Source organism: Lemur catta, chromosome 6 (assembly GCF_020740605.2).
Source record: "Lemur catta isolate mLemCat1 chromosome 6, mLemCat1.pri, whole genome shotgun sequence".
Lineage (NCBI taxonomy): Eukaryota > Metazoa > Chordata > Mammalia > Primates > Lemuridae > Lemur > Lemur catta.
In genome coordinates this window covers 78,737,629-78,756,882 of record NC_059133.1, presented here as the reverse complement: position 1 = coordinate 78,756,882, position 19,254 = coordinate 78,737,629, and the positions used below count along the sequence as shown (strand labels likewise).

The 19,254-nt window shown below is 32.9% G+C and overlaps 1 protein-coding gene across 1 annotated transcript in view; it reads right to left on the bottom strand.

Annotated features, from left to right (window-relative positions):
• Positions 1–19,254, bottom strand: part of SOX5 (SRY-box transcription factor 5) — a 427,434-nt gene that overhangs the window by 309,189 nt on the left and 98,991 nt on the right. The window contains exon 3 of the mRNA XM_045554202.1: positions 16,498–16,708. Coding sequence (XP_045410158.1) covers positions 16,498–16,708 — 211 coding nt within the window. The remainder of the gene's footprint in view (positions 1–16,497; positions 16,709–19,254) is intronic.

The window sequence follows — 19,254 nt, the reverse complement described above, 5'->3', positions numbered from 1 at the left end:
AGGGAACAAGTTTCACTTTACTGTTGAAAAATTACCAGGCTTCAAACTCCGCTAACTCTGTGCTAAAGTTAAAACACTTGTTTCTGAAGAAATAGGCTCTACAGCATTTGAGGGTATCTTCTTGTCCTGACCTATAAAAAATAAACTCTTTTCTTTATTATCATTTTATGAGTGGTGCCTTTGAAAAGGGTGCCTGGAGGTTAGACTCTAGCTTGCTCAACAAGAAGAGAGACATTTTCCAGCGACAGACTGCATAGATGAACACATAGCCACAATGCATTAGGAGTAGCCTACAACAGCAGCGGGAGTGTGAGGAACAAAACTTAAAAGGGCTCAATTGAAAAGTACCCTTGTTTGTCCTTCAGTGGAACAGCACTTACAAAGCCTCTTCAACGTGTACGTTGTCAAAAGGACAGTGAGTAACTAAACAAAAGCAACTCAAACCTCTGCCAATTAAAGTATCTTTAGGCTTTTCCCTGATCCATTCACTTTTTCTTTTTCCCACCTCATCAAATGTGATTTTAAAACAAGAGTGAATTTCAAAGTGTCCTCTTCTTTGCCCAATTAATGGACTGCTTTGGGATTCTGAATTTAGGAAAACCAATCTCCATAATTTCCCCATAAAAAATAGTAATTAAAAAGTTGGTAAAATTAAGGGGTAATTCCGAGTTTCTATTTCAACTTGTCTGTTAATGTAATATGGTTCAATTTAATTTCTAAAGGGCTGCTCAACAACAGAAATTTAAATTATAACAACAGGCATTGTGCTTTATAATGTAAACTCAAATATTAAACATGCAATGCCTGTAGGGATGTTCACAAGGCCAAATATCATGCATCAGGGGCCTGTCTTTTTGACAGAATAATAACACATAATGCTGTAGCACACCACAGAAGAAAATATACTGCTTGTAATACCAACTTTAGCATCCCTAAAATAAGTCTTAAAGTAAGGGAAAAAAGTTTTATATCTATTTAGAGATCTAATGGTTTTATAAGTCAACACATTTGTAATAAAAATTAAAAATACATTAACATATAATAATTTTGGAAAAAAGCACAAGTAAAGTATCAAAGAAGGTGCAATCAAATGAAGGGAATTGGTTTTTTTTTGTGACAGATGCAAATATCAAAAAGATACATTATAAAATAACATCAATGAATATTTTCAAGTTTTAAGAGAAGATATTCCATGAACAATTTATACATTATTTTTTGTTCCGAAATACCTAGGAATAAGCATAAAGATTGTCCAATCCAATCCTACAAATAGTACAAGTCGGGTTAAGTGGGTGTTTGGGGCATATGCCACCAAGAATTTGTATGGCACTGCACAGTGTCAGGGAAAGAGAGACAGACAAAAAATATGAATGAAAATCCTGGTATCTTCTTCACTCAATAGTGGTCTATGGTCTGTAGATGATTCTGTGGGTGAAGGTTTGAGGTTTGTCACAATGTGCACTTTTTCAAAGCCATTTCATTATTTTTATTAGTTCTCACAAGAAAAGAACTCTTTTTGTGAAGTTCGTACTAAAAGCAATGAACTGCTTCATATAAAGTAACACTGGGTGATTTGGTAGTAAGTTGGGGCTTTAGGATCTTGTAATACAAAACTGTGAACAATGATTTTCTGAAGAAGGGCAGGGGAAAAAGTTCAAGTTGTATATATAATGATAAAATCTAGTTCTAATAAAAACAAAATTTCACAAATAAATGCAGTTCCTTACATACAAGGAGCACACTCATCATGGCAAAACAATTTTGGAAGTGTGGGCGTCACACTCTGAGAGGGAAGAACACTGACAGATACAGATGCTAAATAAAATCAAGCATATGTAGCATCTTAAAGGGGGACTACAGACACATGCAAGTGCACACTTGTGCACACAAAAGGAATGAAAAGAAAAAGAGTAAAATGATGGCGGGGGTGGGCTGGGGAGGAAGAACAAATAAACCACATTAGAGAAAGCTAAAATCTTCTAAAATTACAGAAGTTTGGGCTCCAGTTATATTTGTCTTCAGTACATATTCAAATTTATTGTGGAAATAGAAATACTACAAATCCTCAAATCCCATGTTAAAGCGCCTCTCAGAGTTTCACATTGGCCCCAATTTCTACTTTATCCATATTAATTTAGAAAAATTTAAAGCAATTATTCAAGTAGAAAACTGCCTAACTATATATTTATTTGGGGAAATTTATATAAATAAATATCAAAGAAACTACCTGTCCCAGAATTTTTAAAACTGTTGGGTTTGTTATTATTTTTGTTGTTGACTACATATCCTAGATATCCATATTTTTGCAGCTCTGAATTAGAATTTTTTGGTACATAAAATTATACTGGGAAAGGAACAAATTTTTAATTATATAATATTGAAATGTATACAAGAACATCGTATTTAACTATGCAATGTTCCGGTATATCTAAAGCAACAATGTTTCTAACCAGCCAAGATGTGACAATGACAATAACTGGTACAAGTCCAAGTTCTTTATAATTTACAAAGTACTTTGATGTACATTACCTCATTTGTACCCTTCAACAATCCTCTGATGAAAGTAGGGCAGTTAGCATTACCAGTGAGGGCATATATTCATTACATTAACAAAATTATTATAGCAAATTAAAGGCAAGTAAATATGATATTTTTATAATATAAATTATAAGGTAAATGCTATATTTTAGGCAAAGAAATCCTTATTAAAAATTAAAACTCACACTTTCCCCAAATGATGTAAAATTTAAAAACCAAAATAGATAAAATTATACTCCCAAATATTGCTAAATATTTGTAAATTATCACCTCAAAATCCACCAGAGACTAAACTACAAAGATATTAAACCACAATCACTTAGTAATCAGTAGCAGACTCAGGACTAAAATCCAAACACTGAACACTAACAGTCTATTTACTCTATTTACACTGTGGATTTGTTTGAAAGTCAGATAAGAGCTACAAATTATTTCTCACCAAAATACAAATACATATATTTTCATCATTTTGCAATTTCCAGAATTTATAAATCCTCTGAGAGAACTCATGAATCCTGAGTTTTGAAACTTTGCTAACCTTGAGGGGAAAATGTTAGAGTCCTTAGAAGATTGGAAGGAACAGGAAAGTTGTTGAAAGGAACTAAAAGTTCCTTTCCAGGAAGGAAAGAAAAGTTACTTTTCTTTCACCATTAGCCCCTGATATGAACTAGGGGAGGGGAGGTTGAAGAGAGAAAGATCCAACAATAAGCTGTCCCAATCCCGAGCCCACCAGAAGAAACAGGAATTTTGTCTCCCATACCAGCTCTATTTACCTAGAAAAGGGTGCTGTTCTCCATTATGTCGAAACGCTATTAAAGAAAATATTACAGCTTTAAATTTTGGAAGATTATTCATAAATCAAGCCAATTCACTTCTTACTTTACCTACAGCAGTGGCATAGAATTATTATCTATGGCCACTAAACCATAGATAACGTCAACATATTTCCTTAGAGAAATATGCAATATTGAAGTCATTTAAAAGATTAATGTGAATATAAAGTTTTCATCAGTATAACACTTCATGTGTATATTTTAGTTTTGTATCCTTGGTATTAAAATATCTAGCTTTGTGACCTAGGGCAATATTTTAACCTCTAAGTCACAGAAAGAACTGAAAAAAAATGATCTGAAAATTCAATAATGAATTTTGCATTTTGGGGTATGCATATGAGAAGAAGGTTGGAGAAGACAGAATGAATGAAAGAAAGAGGACAGGAGATCAAAGAAGAGTCTGAGTAGGAAATGAAGAAAAGAGAAAGGCAAAAAAAAAGATGAAAAAGACAAATGAAACCTAATCACTTTTTAGGGGAGTGATTTAGCAAAGGCTACAAAGTGTCAATTAGTAGGATGACTGTCATCCACAGTTAAGACAAATAAGCACCACTATTTGGTGCGCCAAATCCACTATTAGGAAGAGAAGAGGCACAATTAAACCAAGAACATTTTATTTAGACAATCACATACTATTGTGGAAGACAGAGGTAAATAAATAATAATAATCTGGTAAGAACTATAGAGATGAGTTAGTGTTAGCACTAACCCAAATTCTGACAAGGGTGTCCACAGAAAGTGTTGAGTCTTAAAAGGTGAATGAAAATTCATCAGGTAGATAAGACAGGAAATGCCATTTAAGGCACAGGAACAGCACATGAAACAGCACAGTAATATTTAAAAATAGAGAGTGCTGACAGAACTACATAAAATTTGATAAGACAGCTCAAGAATACACACTCTGGAGAGTGGTGGAAAGTAAGGTTAAGGGGGAAAAAGGGTGGAGTCAGATTACATACGGTCTCATATTCAATGCCAAGGGGTGCTGTATAGGATAGTATTTTTGTTCTAATTCAAGTTCTTCCATATAATAATAACAGGAGCAAGTTACTAAGCCTCATTTTTTTCATTTTTAAGATAAGAACTAATACCAAGAGTTTTTGAGGATTAATTGAAGTAGCTTACAGAACATCTGGCAGGAGACTCAGACATTTGTTAAGATTTTTCCTCTCCTTTGCCCAAGACAGCAATGGAACAATACTGAAGCAGTTTAAACATTCTTTCAACAAACATTTTGCATATTTTGTGCACTTCTCTCATCCCTAAGGAGTTTAATGTTGGAGGAGACACTGACGAATAATTCGACAATTAGATTAGAGTAAGGGTAACAATTGAGGCAAACAGCAGTTATCCAAGAGGTGAAAAAGTAGATGTAGTAAGTGTAAACAATTCTCTCTAGCAATTTAGGCTTGGAAACAAGATGAGTAGAATTGTAGATAGAGGGGATGTAAATCAATGAAAGGTGAATTTTGTTTGTTGTGGTTCCAGGAGGAAGAAATTTAAATGTGTCTATAAGCTTAATGGCTATTTCAAAGAGATGCTGAAGGCAATATAGATATGAACATAGAAAGGTCAAAATTAGAAGCCTTTTAAAATACTTATATCTAAAAGGATTCTATTTTAAGTGAGACATCTAAGGTTTTCATAAAGGTAAAAATTATTTTCACCTATAATTAGCCTAAAGTTTGTATGAAAATCAAGCTAAGGTTTAAATCAGACTCTTCAATTTAACTGCTGTTATATATTGATAAACCACCTCTGGACACCTGGAACTTGAGAACACAGGACATTTGTGGATACTTATCTACCTTGGCTTACTGACTGATTAAGATACCTGGTTACCTTAGATTTGTTGAAATTTAACAAACAGTGAAATACTCTGTAAAACAAAGATGGTAATACTATTTCTAAAAGATAAAGAATAAGAGAGAAAAGAATATCTGAATGAATGATGTAACCACATGGAAAAACAAAGACCCTGGATCCATAGGACATGAACTGGATTCTCACTTTGGCTTTAACAACTGTTTGCTGTGCGATCTCAGGCACATCTCTGCTTTGGTCTCCCTCTCTCTAAAATGAGGATGAAAGCCTAAAATCTGTCTATATTTCATTATAACTCTGAAGTTCTATTATTCCACAACTATTTTCTTCCTAGATATTTCTCTAAAAGAAGTTTTTATTAAAATACTCTCAAAGGCAGGTTTTTGGGGGGAGCAGTTTAAACTGAGCTAATCTTTCATTAAAAACTTTTTGGAAATCTAAACACTACTGAGGCATAAGAAATTTACTGTAGTAGAAAATTATCAAATACAACTTTATTATTCAGCATTTCAAATTTAGACACACATGTGTTAAAGGGTATCATTAAATGATCATTTGGCAAAATTCCTAACTGGAAGAAATAGTGTAAGCAGCAGTTAAGGGCATAGATTCTAGTTTAAGGTTGACTTTAGGATGAATAATGACCCTGACTCTTGGTCACACTATGACATATTTAATCATCGGTTTCCTTATCTGAAAATGGAGATAATAGGAATCTAGATATTTAGATCATGTGAATGGTAGTCCCTGAAATTGGGATGGCTATATATGGCAGCTCTGGTTATAAGGTATTTATAAAGATTAAATGAAGTGTTTCATATAAATTACTTAACACTGCACTTAACACATGATATACACTTAATATATGGTAGCAATTTATATGTCTTTTATATATAGCAATTTATATAATGTATGCATTTTCCCTCAATAAATTATTATTTAATGTCTTGATATAGGAATTATGTGTCACATATTGTGGTATTAAAATTCATTGTCACTCTTAACTGCTAAGTTTAATAATTAAAGATTAATTGATTGAGCATAATTATTACAAGATATAATGTAGCTATATTACATAGACCAGATATTTAAAACCATGAATTTACTATGAACTTTAGCATTCCATGTCAGTTAAAGTGACACTGGACAAATAAGAATCTTTAGCATCAGACCCTTTTGTGTAACAACAGACAAAATTTCTAATACAAGAAATAAATACAAACAAAATATATCAATATGTTTTTCTCCTATTTGTAAGCTGTAAACTATTTTAATTAATTGCTTGAAAAATAGGCTAGCTAGAATAAAAGAGAGCTGCCTTTTCTTCAACCCACATGCAAATCTAATTTTCTTTCTAACCATTTCACCTCAGTGGCCTCCTTTTGTATTGCACACTATTCTTTTCTAACTTCTGAATTTCTGTTAGTTTGCTGTTGGCAGGGGTAAGGTCGGAAATAATACGGACTTTCTATTGAAATCTGCTTTCCCCCCTCAATGAGAGGAAGCAAAGCCATGAATATGGCACCCTCATAATGATTTAGCTGGGGCTTAATGAAATTTTCATCACAACCTGCTGTTCATTTTAATGGCCTTTGAAAAACAATGGAAAAAATAGCTTGAGGGAAGAAAAGATTTTTCCCTGGCATATATTTGTGAGCTTAACATTTAGTTACATTCACTCTATCTATTTTCCCCTCATCTCCATATTACTGTTCTTATCACAGAGCTATAATAATATTTTGTAGTTTTCAGAGTATAAGTTTCACGGTTCTTTTGTTAAATTTATTTCTGCGTATTTTATTCTTTTTGATGCTATGGTACATCACAGAGCTTTAGATCATTTGTTTGTGCTGTACGTATTGTCATTGTCCTGATGCTTGGATGATGTAAGGTTTTGGTGACCATCCTCAGGTCAAATCATACCCTTTGATTAATGGAGTCTTTAAAGCCAATGTAACTTTCCAGTTGCTGTGAGACTTATATACATCTCCATAGATATATTTCCCTATTTTTCTCTCTTTGCAGTTAAAAAAAAACAGAAAATTCCTTCAACATGCTAGTCTCTTCTATAATACAATTTTCTGCTTTATTACTTTTTTGGGTGGAGATTAAGATCATCGCTTGACTCAAATATGTAAATTACTCCTTGATACATCTGTCAATCATTGCAGTTATTAAATAAACATTCTTGTCCTGGCAAATTATCAATAAAATTGAGTCTACTTACAGTTCTATATACTCAAAGCACGTGTCTAGGAATCTTGTATATGTAAACATAAATGCGTGTTAGTGGTTTTGTATTCATACAGAGATTATCTTCCAGAAACTTAGATTTTTAGATGCTTGCCATGTTTAGTTGATATTCCAATTTTCCAAAAATATTACTTCTAAATTTTCTCTAGGTCTTCATATTATTTACTAACAAGTTACTCCTCTCCTGAGCTTTTAAAATATTTGTAGGGGGGAAAGTACAAAAAGTACATTGTTGTAGGAAATACAATAATGAGAACAGTCTGGTGCCCACATGCAATAGTGAGGTTTCTGTGTGTTTACCCTTCCTGCTATGGATGCTCTATCTCTTCTTGTTTGCCTGAGGGCCTGCTGCTTGATATTACACCTTCCTCCTAATTCTCAATACTTCTTAATGTCTCCTGCTAAGCAAATTAGGGGATACTATATCCTTCCTCCTCTTTCCTGTTTGGATTTATTCACTGGACTTCAGGCTGTTAAGCACTTCCAAATTAAGAGTCTATGCACCAACTTAGAAGTCAACAGATACACTCGAGGAATACCAAGTCATATACCAAATTTCCATAAAGGACATCATCTAAAGATAAACTGCAAAAAGCTAATTGGTAATACAGTACTTACAAACACAAACCTGGTTCTTCCTAGACCTTAGCCCTGGACTCTGAAGGAATCTCAAATAAAAATTAAAAATTAACATGTGAGGGAAACATTTCCTAATTCATTCTGTGAAGCCAGCATTATTCTGCTACCAAAATCAGATAAAGACATTACATAAAAGGAAAGCTACAGACCTATATTTCTCACAAATATAGATGCAAAAATCATCAACAAAGTATAAGCAAACCATCAAATCCAACAACATATAAAAATAACTATAAAGCATGATCCAGTACGATTTATTCAAGGTTTGCAAGCTTGATTCAACATTTGAAAATCACATTACATCAACAGTCTAAAGAATATTCTTATATCAATGCAAGCAGAAAAAAAAATTTAACAAATGCTAACAACCTGTCATGATAAAAACTCTCACAAAACTAGGAATAGAAGAGAACCTCCTCAACTTGGTAAAAAAAAAATCTATAAAAATCCCACAGCCATCATACTTAATCGTGAGAACTAGATACTTCTGCCCTTATAATCAATAACAAGGCAAGAATGTCCCCTCTTACCACTCTTATTCAACGTTGTACTAGAAGTCCTCACTAATTCAAGATAAAAAAAAGGAAATAAAAGGTATACTTCTTGGAACAGAAGAAATAAAACTCTTTGTTTGCAGATGACATGATTATCTATGTAGAATATTTCACGGAATCAATAAAATCTACTAGAGCTAACAGTGAAAACAGAAAGACCACAGGCTACAAGGTTAATACACAAAAGTCAATTGTTTGCTATATACCAGCAACAATTAAAAATTGAAATTAAAAATACAATATGATTTATATTTACATTTTTATGCCAAAAAAGAAATACTAAGTATACACATAACAAAATATGTAGAAGACCTATATGCAGAAAATTATGAAACTCAAAAGGAATCAAAAAAGATCATAATAAATAGAGAGATATTTTGTGTTCATAGAAAGGAAGATTCAGTATTTTTAAGATGACAATTCTTCCCAACTTGATCTACATATACAACAAAATTGCAATCAAATCCAAGCAAATTATTTTGTGAATATCAATAAACTGATTCTAAAGTCTACAAGAAAAGGCAACAGATCCAGGATACCAACACAATACTGAAGAAAAAGAAAGCTGGAGTACTAACACTACCCAACTTTAAGACTTATTACAAGCTACAGTAATCAAGTCAGCATGGTATTGGCAAAAGAACAGACCAGGGGTGGGGAACCTGTGGTTGTAAGGCCACATGTGGACTTCTGGCTCATTTATGAATGGCCTTCTGGCTGAATCCAAATTTTACAGAACAAATCCTTTTATCTTTATTAATACATTTTTGTTCGTCTTTTATATTTGTATTTTATTTTCAAAATGAACCAATTTAAATTATCAAAGGATAAAAGAAGTTTCAACAAAAAAATCCTCCCAGATCAGCACAATCACAACAGTAGTAAGCCACAGGGCTAAATTGACAGCTGCTAGGCTCATGATTTAGTTCTAACTTCCCCCACCTGACTGGCACCACTACTGCACAAGGCTGGTTGGTAAGAGTTTATGGAGGTCAAGTATAACAGTCTGTTATCAGCTTTTCACAACAGTGCATTGTGTTTCTGTTTGAAGTAGAATTTGTGAATAGTTGCACAGGTTGACAGTATTTTTTAATTCTGTCTGCTTAACAGTTTATCATGTTAAAGAAGACCAAGAGAACACTGAAGGAAGAAAACAGATTTTTAAATGAGGATTGAGAATTGCAATATTATCTTGTTTCTGCTAAAGATAAGATAATTTGCTTGCTTTGTAATACTTTACAAATACTTCTTTCTTTACTTTGTAAAGAAAATTCAATGCTCATCAGCATTAGAATACTCATAAGGACAACAAATATTTTAAATTAGAGGGAGAGGCATGAAAGATTGTATTGCAGAAATTAAAAGATGAAAAGCAAAAGCAAAGACAATTCTTTCAAGCAACAAAAAGACCTAAAAATAATGCCACTGAAGCAACTTATATACTAGGGGGAAAAAAGGGAAGCCATTCAGTAATGTAGAAATTGTAAAAGAATGCACTGTCGAAGTTGTAGGATGCTTAGACCCAATAATGTTTCAAAGTACAAACAATTTGCCTCTTTCGAGGAGAACCACAACTGATTGACAGCATGAGTTACCATTCAACCTAACAGAACAACATCATGCAATACTTTAAAGGAAAATATATATTATTCAATCACTTTGGATGGATCAACTGATACTACTGACTTGGTGCAAGTTTTATAATTCATTTGGGTCATAGCAGATTTTCTTTGCTACAAACAATTACTTTGTGTACTCTTGCAAACAGAACATGGGGAATAGATTTCTTCAACAACTGTCAAGATAAATGTTGGGAAGTTGGACTGAATTTGGTAAATTTAGTAAGTGTATGTATAGACAGCGCACCTTCCATGACAGGAAAACATGAAGGGTTTATTGCACAGATAAAAAAATTATTAACAGATCCAGATGCTCTCATTTATTTTCCTTGTACCTTGTATCTGCATAATCTCTGTGCTAAAGCTACTATTTTAAGTGACACGTTGCAACAAGTTATAAGTATTGTTAACTAATTCATGCATATGTAACATGGCATTGTCAGTTTTGTAACATGCTAAAGTGGAATGATGAGGTATTCAGTGTGGATTTGCCATATCATTCTAAAGTGTGTTGGCTATTGCAGGGATAGGTGTTAGCCAAAATTTTAGCTTTGTGAGAACAGATAGTTAAGTTTTATGAAGAACAGAATCAGCAATGTGAATTCTTGAAAGAAGATTTCTACAGGAATGCAGTGTGTGATATCACATCAAATCAAAATGACTTGAATATTTATTTGCAAGGTCAAACTAAGTGTATGCATGATATGTGGCAAAAAATCCAAGTATTCTGAAAAAAGTTATCTTTTTTCAAAACATTTCTTCTTCAAAAGGAAATTTCAGATGAACCTTTCCCCCAGTTGGCAAAGGTCATTGATGAGCAGGATGATAGATGAGAATCATTTGAAGAATATGCATCTGCTATCGACCTATTAATTGGAGAATACAATGAAAGATTCACTGACTTTGAGGATAATGACATCACACTCAAATTAGCATTTCAGCCTCACCTAGTTGGTACCACCAAGGCAACTAAAGAACTACAGATGGAATTGATTGAGCTCTCCGTAGATAACATTTTAAAGTCATTGTTTGATGCTAAGGAAGATCCAACTGAAATATGAAAAAATGCAGTAGAATACACATGTCCTTGGCAACACGTCGTAAAAATGTTTTCTTGCTTTTCAGCCACTTATTATTGTGAATCTACATTCTTCTACCTAACCCAAATCAAGATGCCCTTAAGGTCACAAATGACTGACACCCATCTAGAGGATCAATTGAAACTGTGGACCTCCATGCTGCAACCAAATATGCAATTACTTTCCAACAAATAGCATACACAAAAGTCATTAAATGGTTAGTTAACTTTAAAATTTAACAAACATAATAGCTTTCATTTTTCGAAATTATTAAGTACACAGTAGATTTTTTACAAAATAATTTACATTTTTAAGTATGCCTAATTGAAGTTTCTTAAATGCAGTCTTATTTGAATACAGCTAAATAAATGTGGCTTTCCAACATAGAAAGTTTCCCCACTCCTGGAATAGACCAACTGATCAATGAAACAATACAGAGGGCAGAAGTAGGCCCATACAAACACAGAGTCAACTTATCTTTGGCAAAGAAACAAAGGCAATTCAGTGGAGAAATGGAGAAAGAATGGTCTTTTCAACAAATGGTGCTGGAACAACTCGATATCTATATGCAAAAAAAAATGAATCTAGACACAGAACTTACACTTTTTACAAAAATTAGCTCAAAAGGTATCACAGACCTAAATTGTAAAATGCAAAACTATAAAACTTTAAGAAGATAACATAGGAGAAAACTTAAGTGAGTGACCTTCGGTTAGGCAGTGGGTGTTTACATACAACAAAAGCATGATCTCTGCCAAAAAAACTGGTAAGTTGGACTTTATTAAAATTAAAACTATTTTTTTCAGAAAAAGACAATATTAAGACAGTAAAAATACAAGCCACAAACTGGAAGAAAATATTTGCAAAACACATTTCTGATAAAGAACTTGCATACAAAATATACAAAGAACTTTTAAAACTCAATTGTAAGAAAATGACTCAATTAATAAATGGGAAAAGATCTAAACAGACATCTCACCAAGTAAGATGTACAGATGGCAAATAAATAAAAAGACACTGGATATTGCTTGTCATTAGGGAACTGTAAATTAATACAACAATGACATACCACAACATACCTATTTGAACAATAAAATTTAAAAATCTGATAATATCAAATACTGATGAGAATGTAGAGCAAGAGGAACTTACTTAATTACTGCCCTGGTAGAAATGAAAAATCTTATAGCCATTTGGAAGACAGTTTGTTTCTTATAAAGCTAAACATAATCTTTTCACATATTCCAGCAATCACATTCCCAATTGAATTGAAAACTCATGTTCACACAAAGACCAGCACACCAGTACTGATAGAAGCTTTACTCCTAATAACCAAAAACTGGAAGCAACTAATATGTCCTTTGATAGGCAAATGGATAAACAAATTGTGGAACATTCATACAATGGAACATTATTCATTGACAGAAAGAAATGAGCCATTAAGCCACCAACAGACATGTAAGAACCTTAAATGTGCATTACTGAGTGAAAGAGCCAGTCTGAAAAGGCTACATGCTGTATGATTCCAATTATATGATATTCTGGAAAAGGCAAAAACTATAGAGATAGGAGAAAAGCAAAACTATACAGATAATGAAAAGATCAGTGATTGATTGGGATTCTGGAGAAGGAAGGAGGGATGACTAGGTGAAGCACAGAGGATGTTTTATGGGTGTCGAAAATATTCTGCATGATACTGGAATGGTAAATGAGTGACAATATGCATTTGTCGAAACACACAGACATGTAAAACACAACGAGTGAACCCTAATATAAACAAATTTTAAAAAATCATTTAGGAGTTTGAGGGATATCAGGAAAGAATATAAGGAGAATTTAACTGCATTACAAATATCTCGGTAAATGGGGTAGGGGAAAAATAAGTTACCTAAGTAACTTTGGAAATGAATGGAATCTGTAAAAGGAACTGCACATAAGCACTATACTCTAGTTGATAAAGATATTTACTATGGTGGTTGCGGTTAACAATTCTGATACTGTTATACACGTATACTGGAATTGAATAATTAAGTAAAGGAATGGTGAATGGTGAGAGCCAGATTTCCCACAATTGGAGTGGGAATGTACAGATCAACAAGGAATGAAGCTAGAATAATCCATGTGGAAATGGATTAGAGTTGGAGACATTAGTAAGAACTCATGTTTAGCTTAATTTAGATATAGATAAACATTGAAATATTTATAGATATGTATATATATACAAGTTAGTATATATACATACTTCTTTACTCTGTTAGGTGAGAGGCCCTAAAAGAAATGACCCCTCAGAAGCAAGAAGCACACCTAACATCCAGATCTTGCATTTTAATACCATTCTCCAATAAAAGGAACCAGGACTTCTTTGAGAATGGAGACTTCTAGGAATGGAGCACAAAATATACAAAATGAGCCTGCAAGTGTCTTATAGTGCCAGAAAGTAAAGAAGTGCTAAACTAATAATAACAATAATCACAACCATGATAATAGTGGTATGTGAGAGTGACACCCAAAATATAAAATAAATATCCATGAGTCCATACGGATATAAATGATTAAATACTGATGTAAATAAACAATTGAATAAATTAATAAATGGTGGGGAAGAGATAAATCTCCTTTGCAGAAAAATTCCTGATAACTTATGTAGATACTCCAACTCTAAAGGAAGGGGAGCATAAGTCCCTACTCTAAGTGTGGGTTGTACATAGCACCTTCCTTTTGAAGACTATGAAAACGGAGGCAGATAGTAACTTTACAGTGAAGAGATCTTCCAAATACTACTTCAACCAAATGATCAAGGTCGACACAACATTCTTATTGTAATTACACAGAAAGTATGCAGTTGATATGAGGTGACAAAAATGGTGCTTTACCCCATGGTCTTCCTCCCAAAACCCCAAGCCCCAGTTTAATTAAGAGAAAAACATCAGACAAATTCCAACAGAGGACATCCTGCAATATACCTGAATAGTATTCCTAAAAACTTTCCAGGTCATCAAAAACAAGGACAGTCTGAGAAACTTTCAGAGCCAAAAGGATCCTAAGGAGACATGACAACTAAATGTAATTTGTTATCCTTGATGACATCTTAAAACAGAAAAAACACGTTTGATGAAAACTAAAGAAATCTAAGTAGACCATGGACTTTAGTTAACAATAAAGTATCAATATTGGTCCATTAATTGTAACAAATATGCCATACCAATATAAAATGTTAATAAGAGAGGACACTGTGTATATGGGGGAAGGGCATACATGGGAACTCTGTACTATGTGCTTAATTTTTCTGTAAATCTATGTTTTAGAATATTTGGCAGCCATTTTTTCAAAGTACATTTAGTGACAGGAGATATGTTCATAGTATAATGTAAGCATAACAAGGAGGATGCAAAATAATTTTAAAAGTATAGATGCTCCTCCATTTACAATGGGGGCACATACTGACAGACCTCTTGCAAGCTGAAAATATCACAAGTTGAAAATGCATTTTGATACACCTAACCTACCAAACATCATAGCTTAGCTTAGCCTACCTTAAATGTGCTCAGAACACTTACATTAGCTTACAGTTGGACAAAATCACCTGGCAACACAGTGCCCTACAGAACATCAGTTGTTTACGCTGACTGAGAGCTGTCAATGCTCTGCCCAGCATCACTAGAGAGTATCCTACTGCATATTGCTAGCCCAGGAAAAGATCAAAATTCAAAATTTAAAGTACAGTTTATACTGAATGCATATTGCTTTCACACCATCATCAAGTTCAAAAATCATGACTGGAACCATTGATAAAGCGCATCATCCAAAATAGAACTTGTAAAAATAATGATAAAAAAGAAATATATCATAAGGTTAAGAATCATATCAAAAGGCTACAATTGCAGGTGATTTTTATTTTCTTTCTTATGATTTCTTTATGTTTTTAAAAAAATTTTGTTATAAGACTATGTTATTTTAATATCAGGAAAAACACAATATTAAAAAAAATAAAATTGTCTGGGTCCTCCTCAAAACTCCATTTTTATCTCCATGAGAATGAGAGGAGATGTAAGATAACAAAATATCAAAAGTCTTTGGTTGACAAGATTTTCTCTAAAATAACATCCAATTTAAGGTCATGAGAATTGTATAAATTTTAACCAAAATCCGGATCCTTGCTATACATGTGATAGGGATGCAAAAATATTTAATTACCACATGACTCCCAAACACACTGGTTAACATACATTTTATGTCAGATATACTCATAATTTACCAGTGTCTTAACAGACTAGAAATGAACCCAACTCAGTGTTACATGGTGTATGTGCAGTATATTTTTGGTGTAAAGTATGTCTTTGCATGTCATTGTGCTTGTTTTGTTTGTTAGCTTTAAATTTCCATCTGATTGAAATAGGAGGCATGTTCTTGTGTGCAATATGGCACTCATGCTTAGGATGGACATAGGTTGAAATAGGAGTTAGTCATCATTTGTAGCATAAAGGATGATTGTCAATCATATATGTTTGTATCAGCTGTTTCATTGGTTTGTTTGCTTTAATTTTAAGATTAGTTCATGTGCTTATCACCTGTAGGCTACCATCAGTAACTATTAAAGAGATTTGGAAGATGAAATCTTAAAAGAAAGACTTCCAGGAATTTGAACAAATGGGAACTTAAACATATCTAACAGTCAAAGAATCACTAGTTCTTAATAATACAATAGGCCAAACCATATTAATTTTGGACTATACAAGAAATAGACCTAACTATAAAGGTAGGATCAAATGTATTAATGTATAAGGGCTTCAAAATGCAATGAAATTCTAAAATGGTCCTTGAGGAGAAAAATAATGGAGATTAACAACTTAGATGACAGATATTTGGTAAATAGGTGACTATTCTGGGCTCTCCTGCCACATTCTCTTCTTCAATCTTTAAGCTTCACTCACCCATAACTTACTCGTGTGTGAAAGTAACATCACAACATAAATTAATGATTTAAAAAATTGAGATAGACGTGCTTAAGTGTTTCTGAAAAAAAAAAATCCATCTTCATAGCTCTAGGTTTCTATTTTGTCTAATTTAAGAGTATAAATCAAGAAACAGAACTAGAAGTTAAATTCAAAATATTACATTAGGAAACAGCAACAATTTTGTTTTCTTTTCCAGCCTTTACCTTCTGGCTCATTTTTGATGAGCTCTTCCATTTTTCTCTGCTTCAAGGTGTCAACAACATCAGCTAAGCTGCCTTTGCGCCGCTCAGGAGTTCCCAGGGCTGTACTAGACAAGGACTCACCACTCTGTCGCCCACCTTCTTCTGCCTTCTGAGGTGAGGTAGATGAGTTGTGTGGGGCAAATGAAGACATAATTTTATTGCCATCAACTTCCTGAAAGAGAAAGCAAAGTTAAAAGAAATATTTTTGTTTAAAATTCAGTAACTTTTAAAAAAAGATTGGTTATGTGGCTTATTCAGCTGAAATATGTAAGAAAAAATGTGAAATGTCACTTTGCAAGAGCAAAAGGAACAAAGAAATTTCAAGAAAGAGTAACAGCTTTACTGGCTAGCACTAGAGAAGTCAATGATCAGAGGAGAAAACAAAATATGGAGATTCTCTCCCTTGAACTGAGTATGAATGGTAATATAATCTTACACAAAGTCTATATTGATTAGATTTTTCTATTTTTCTGCTTTGGCTTTAACTTTACGTCAGATATACCGAGAAAGATTTTTCTGAACATTAAATATAGTGGTCATCTGTGTTAAACTTCTTCATGACTTTGTAATATTTAAACAAATAACATGATATATACTTTATTTTCATTTTCAGTAGCTGCTTCTTGATAGTACTTCTAATTAAAGTTTTAGTTCTCCACCCCCCTCTCATGCTTTTAAGAAAGCATCAACCACACAGTTTATTTTAACATCAGACAAGAATACTGCAAGTTCATTTTTGCTTATGCTGAAGACATTTCCAATCTCATTTGTCCTTAAGTTCTGTTTCTATCAATATTCTTTGCTACTTCGCACTTTAAGCCTCATTTGGCCTGTAAAACAAAGTTCCTGGTAGTTTTTGCTTCTTCATAATCTTGTGTGTATATGAATGAAAAAAATTTATTCTATAATTCTAAAATGTAAATCTCTTTGTATTCTATTGTCATCATTTTCCCCACAATTTATAGCACAGCTTTGGCAATCTGTAAAACATTTGGGGTATATTTTTTCTAAAAGACACTAAATTGATTTTTCAGACTTTTTCAGGAGGAGTGATATTGAAATTAATTTTCCTACTTAAAGGTTTTCTTTTTATATTCTCTTACTTCCATAATTCCTTAATTCCAACAAAACAGAGGTTTTCTTAAAAATAAAGCCACATCCTAAGATCTTTGAGTCTCACCCTAAGTATATTATTTAATTCTACAGCATTAAAAGTTTCCATTAAAATAGTATGTGTCTAGCTAATATTCAGGAATAATAGATTATAACTGTTTACACATTTCTTCTCTACTTATTTAAGACATGTTCTCTACCTATTTAAGATAATAGGATCTGTTGACTCTAGAAAAGTTGACAAGTCACACTGGTTGATCGATAATGTTTTTAAGCTAATGTTTTAAACTAATGTTTTGGTGAATATTTTTGACTAGCTTAAAAATATACTAAAATACTTGATTTAAAAACTGACATTCTAATTTTTAAAAATAGATTAAAATAGAGATGTCAAAACAAACAATTTGTTAATAAGATCTTCTGTTAACAATATTAGTGAGTACAAGGACAATAGCTATGTTACAAACATCAGTTTGGTGGATGGGTCTGAGGCATGTGGGGAAAGCAAAAATAAAAAATGTGCATTAGCAGAATCTTCCAAATTACAATTCTAAATCTCAAATGCTTTTGATTTCTTACAAACATTACAGAATATCCCTGTGACTAGCATTATGCCTTGACTGAATATTCTACAGACAATTAGCTTATAGCATACTTGGATTTAGAAATTGATAAGCATAATGTAATAATTACAAGCCCCGGCAAGTCAAGTTAAGGTACACTTCTGGAATTATTTATTTAAAACCCACACATAAAAATGAGCAAACATGCAAACACAAATGCACACGCTCCCCCTAAAAAGAACAATCACAAATTCATTTGGTAAATTAATAGGACTATTTTTATGAATGGCCCATAATACATATTAGCTTAGTTTCATGTGCAAACCAGAATATAGCAAAACCTCTGTGTTCATTTTCCACAGAAGATCTTTCTGTTACATCTTCCAAGGGCCAAAAGCAGAAACATACTAATGTTAGCTTCACTTTGAACACTGCTATTTGTACTGTGTTTTCACATTATGTGAGGACAAACTTTCGAAACAAGAATTTGGCAGCTGACCTTTATTTGCCATGATTAAAAATTACACACATCTTTCTACAGCATATCATCACTAGAGGCTATCATACCCAAATTTGTATGCAATTAAGTCTATTAAAATATCAAAAAATACTTACAAATAAAGAATCCCATTTTGCAGATCTCTCTTACTTTTTACACTTTCAAACAGGAAGGAAATATTTTGAAAAGTTTAAGATATTTCACAAGTATTCTAAACTCAGTTGTAGAAGCAGTATAACATAAATTAATTAATTAAGCATTATTGCTATTTCACGCAGGAATATTTACAGTACCACTATTTCACCTGCCTGATTACATTCCAGCTTCTGGCACTGTTAATCCCTTTAACAGATTTATACAGTTAACAGCTGTTTCAGTGTGGGACTCCATTGTTCATTTGCACGGTGAATAGCTTGTTAGAGAGTGCTGGCACAGTCTTCAGTCAAGGAAGTCCTATCTTTTTCAGTTTCTTCCCTGGGATTGCATTTGCCATATATGAAGTAATGATTGCATGTTTCTCTTCACTTTGGTGGCAGGTAAAAT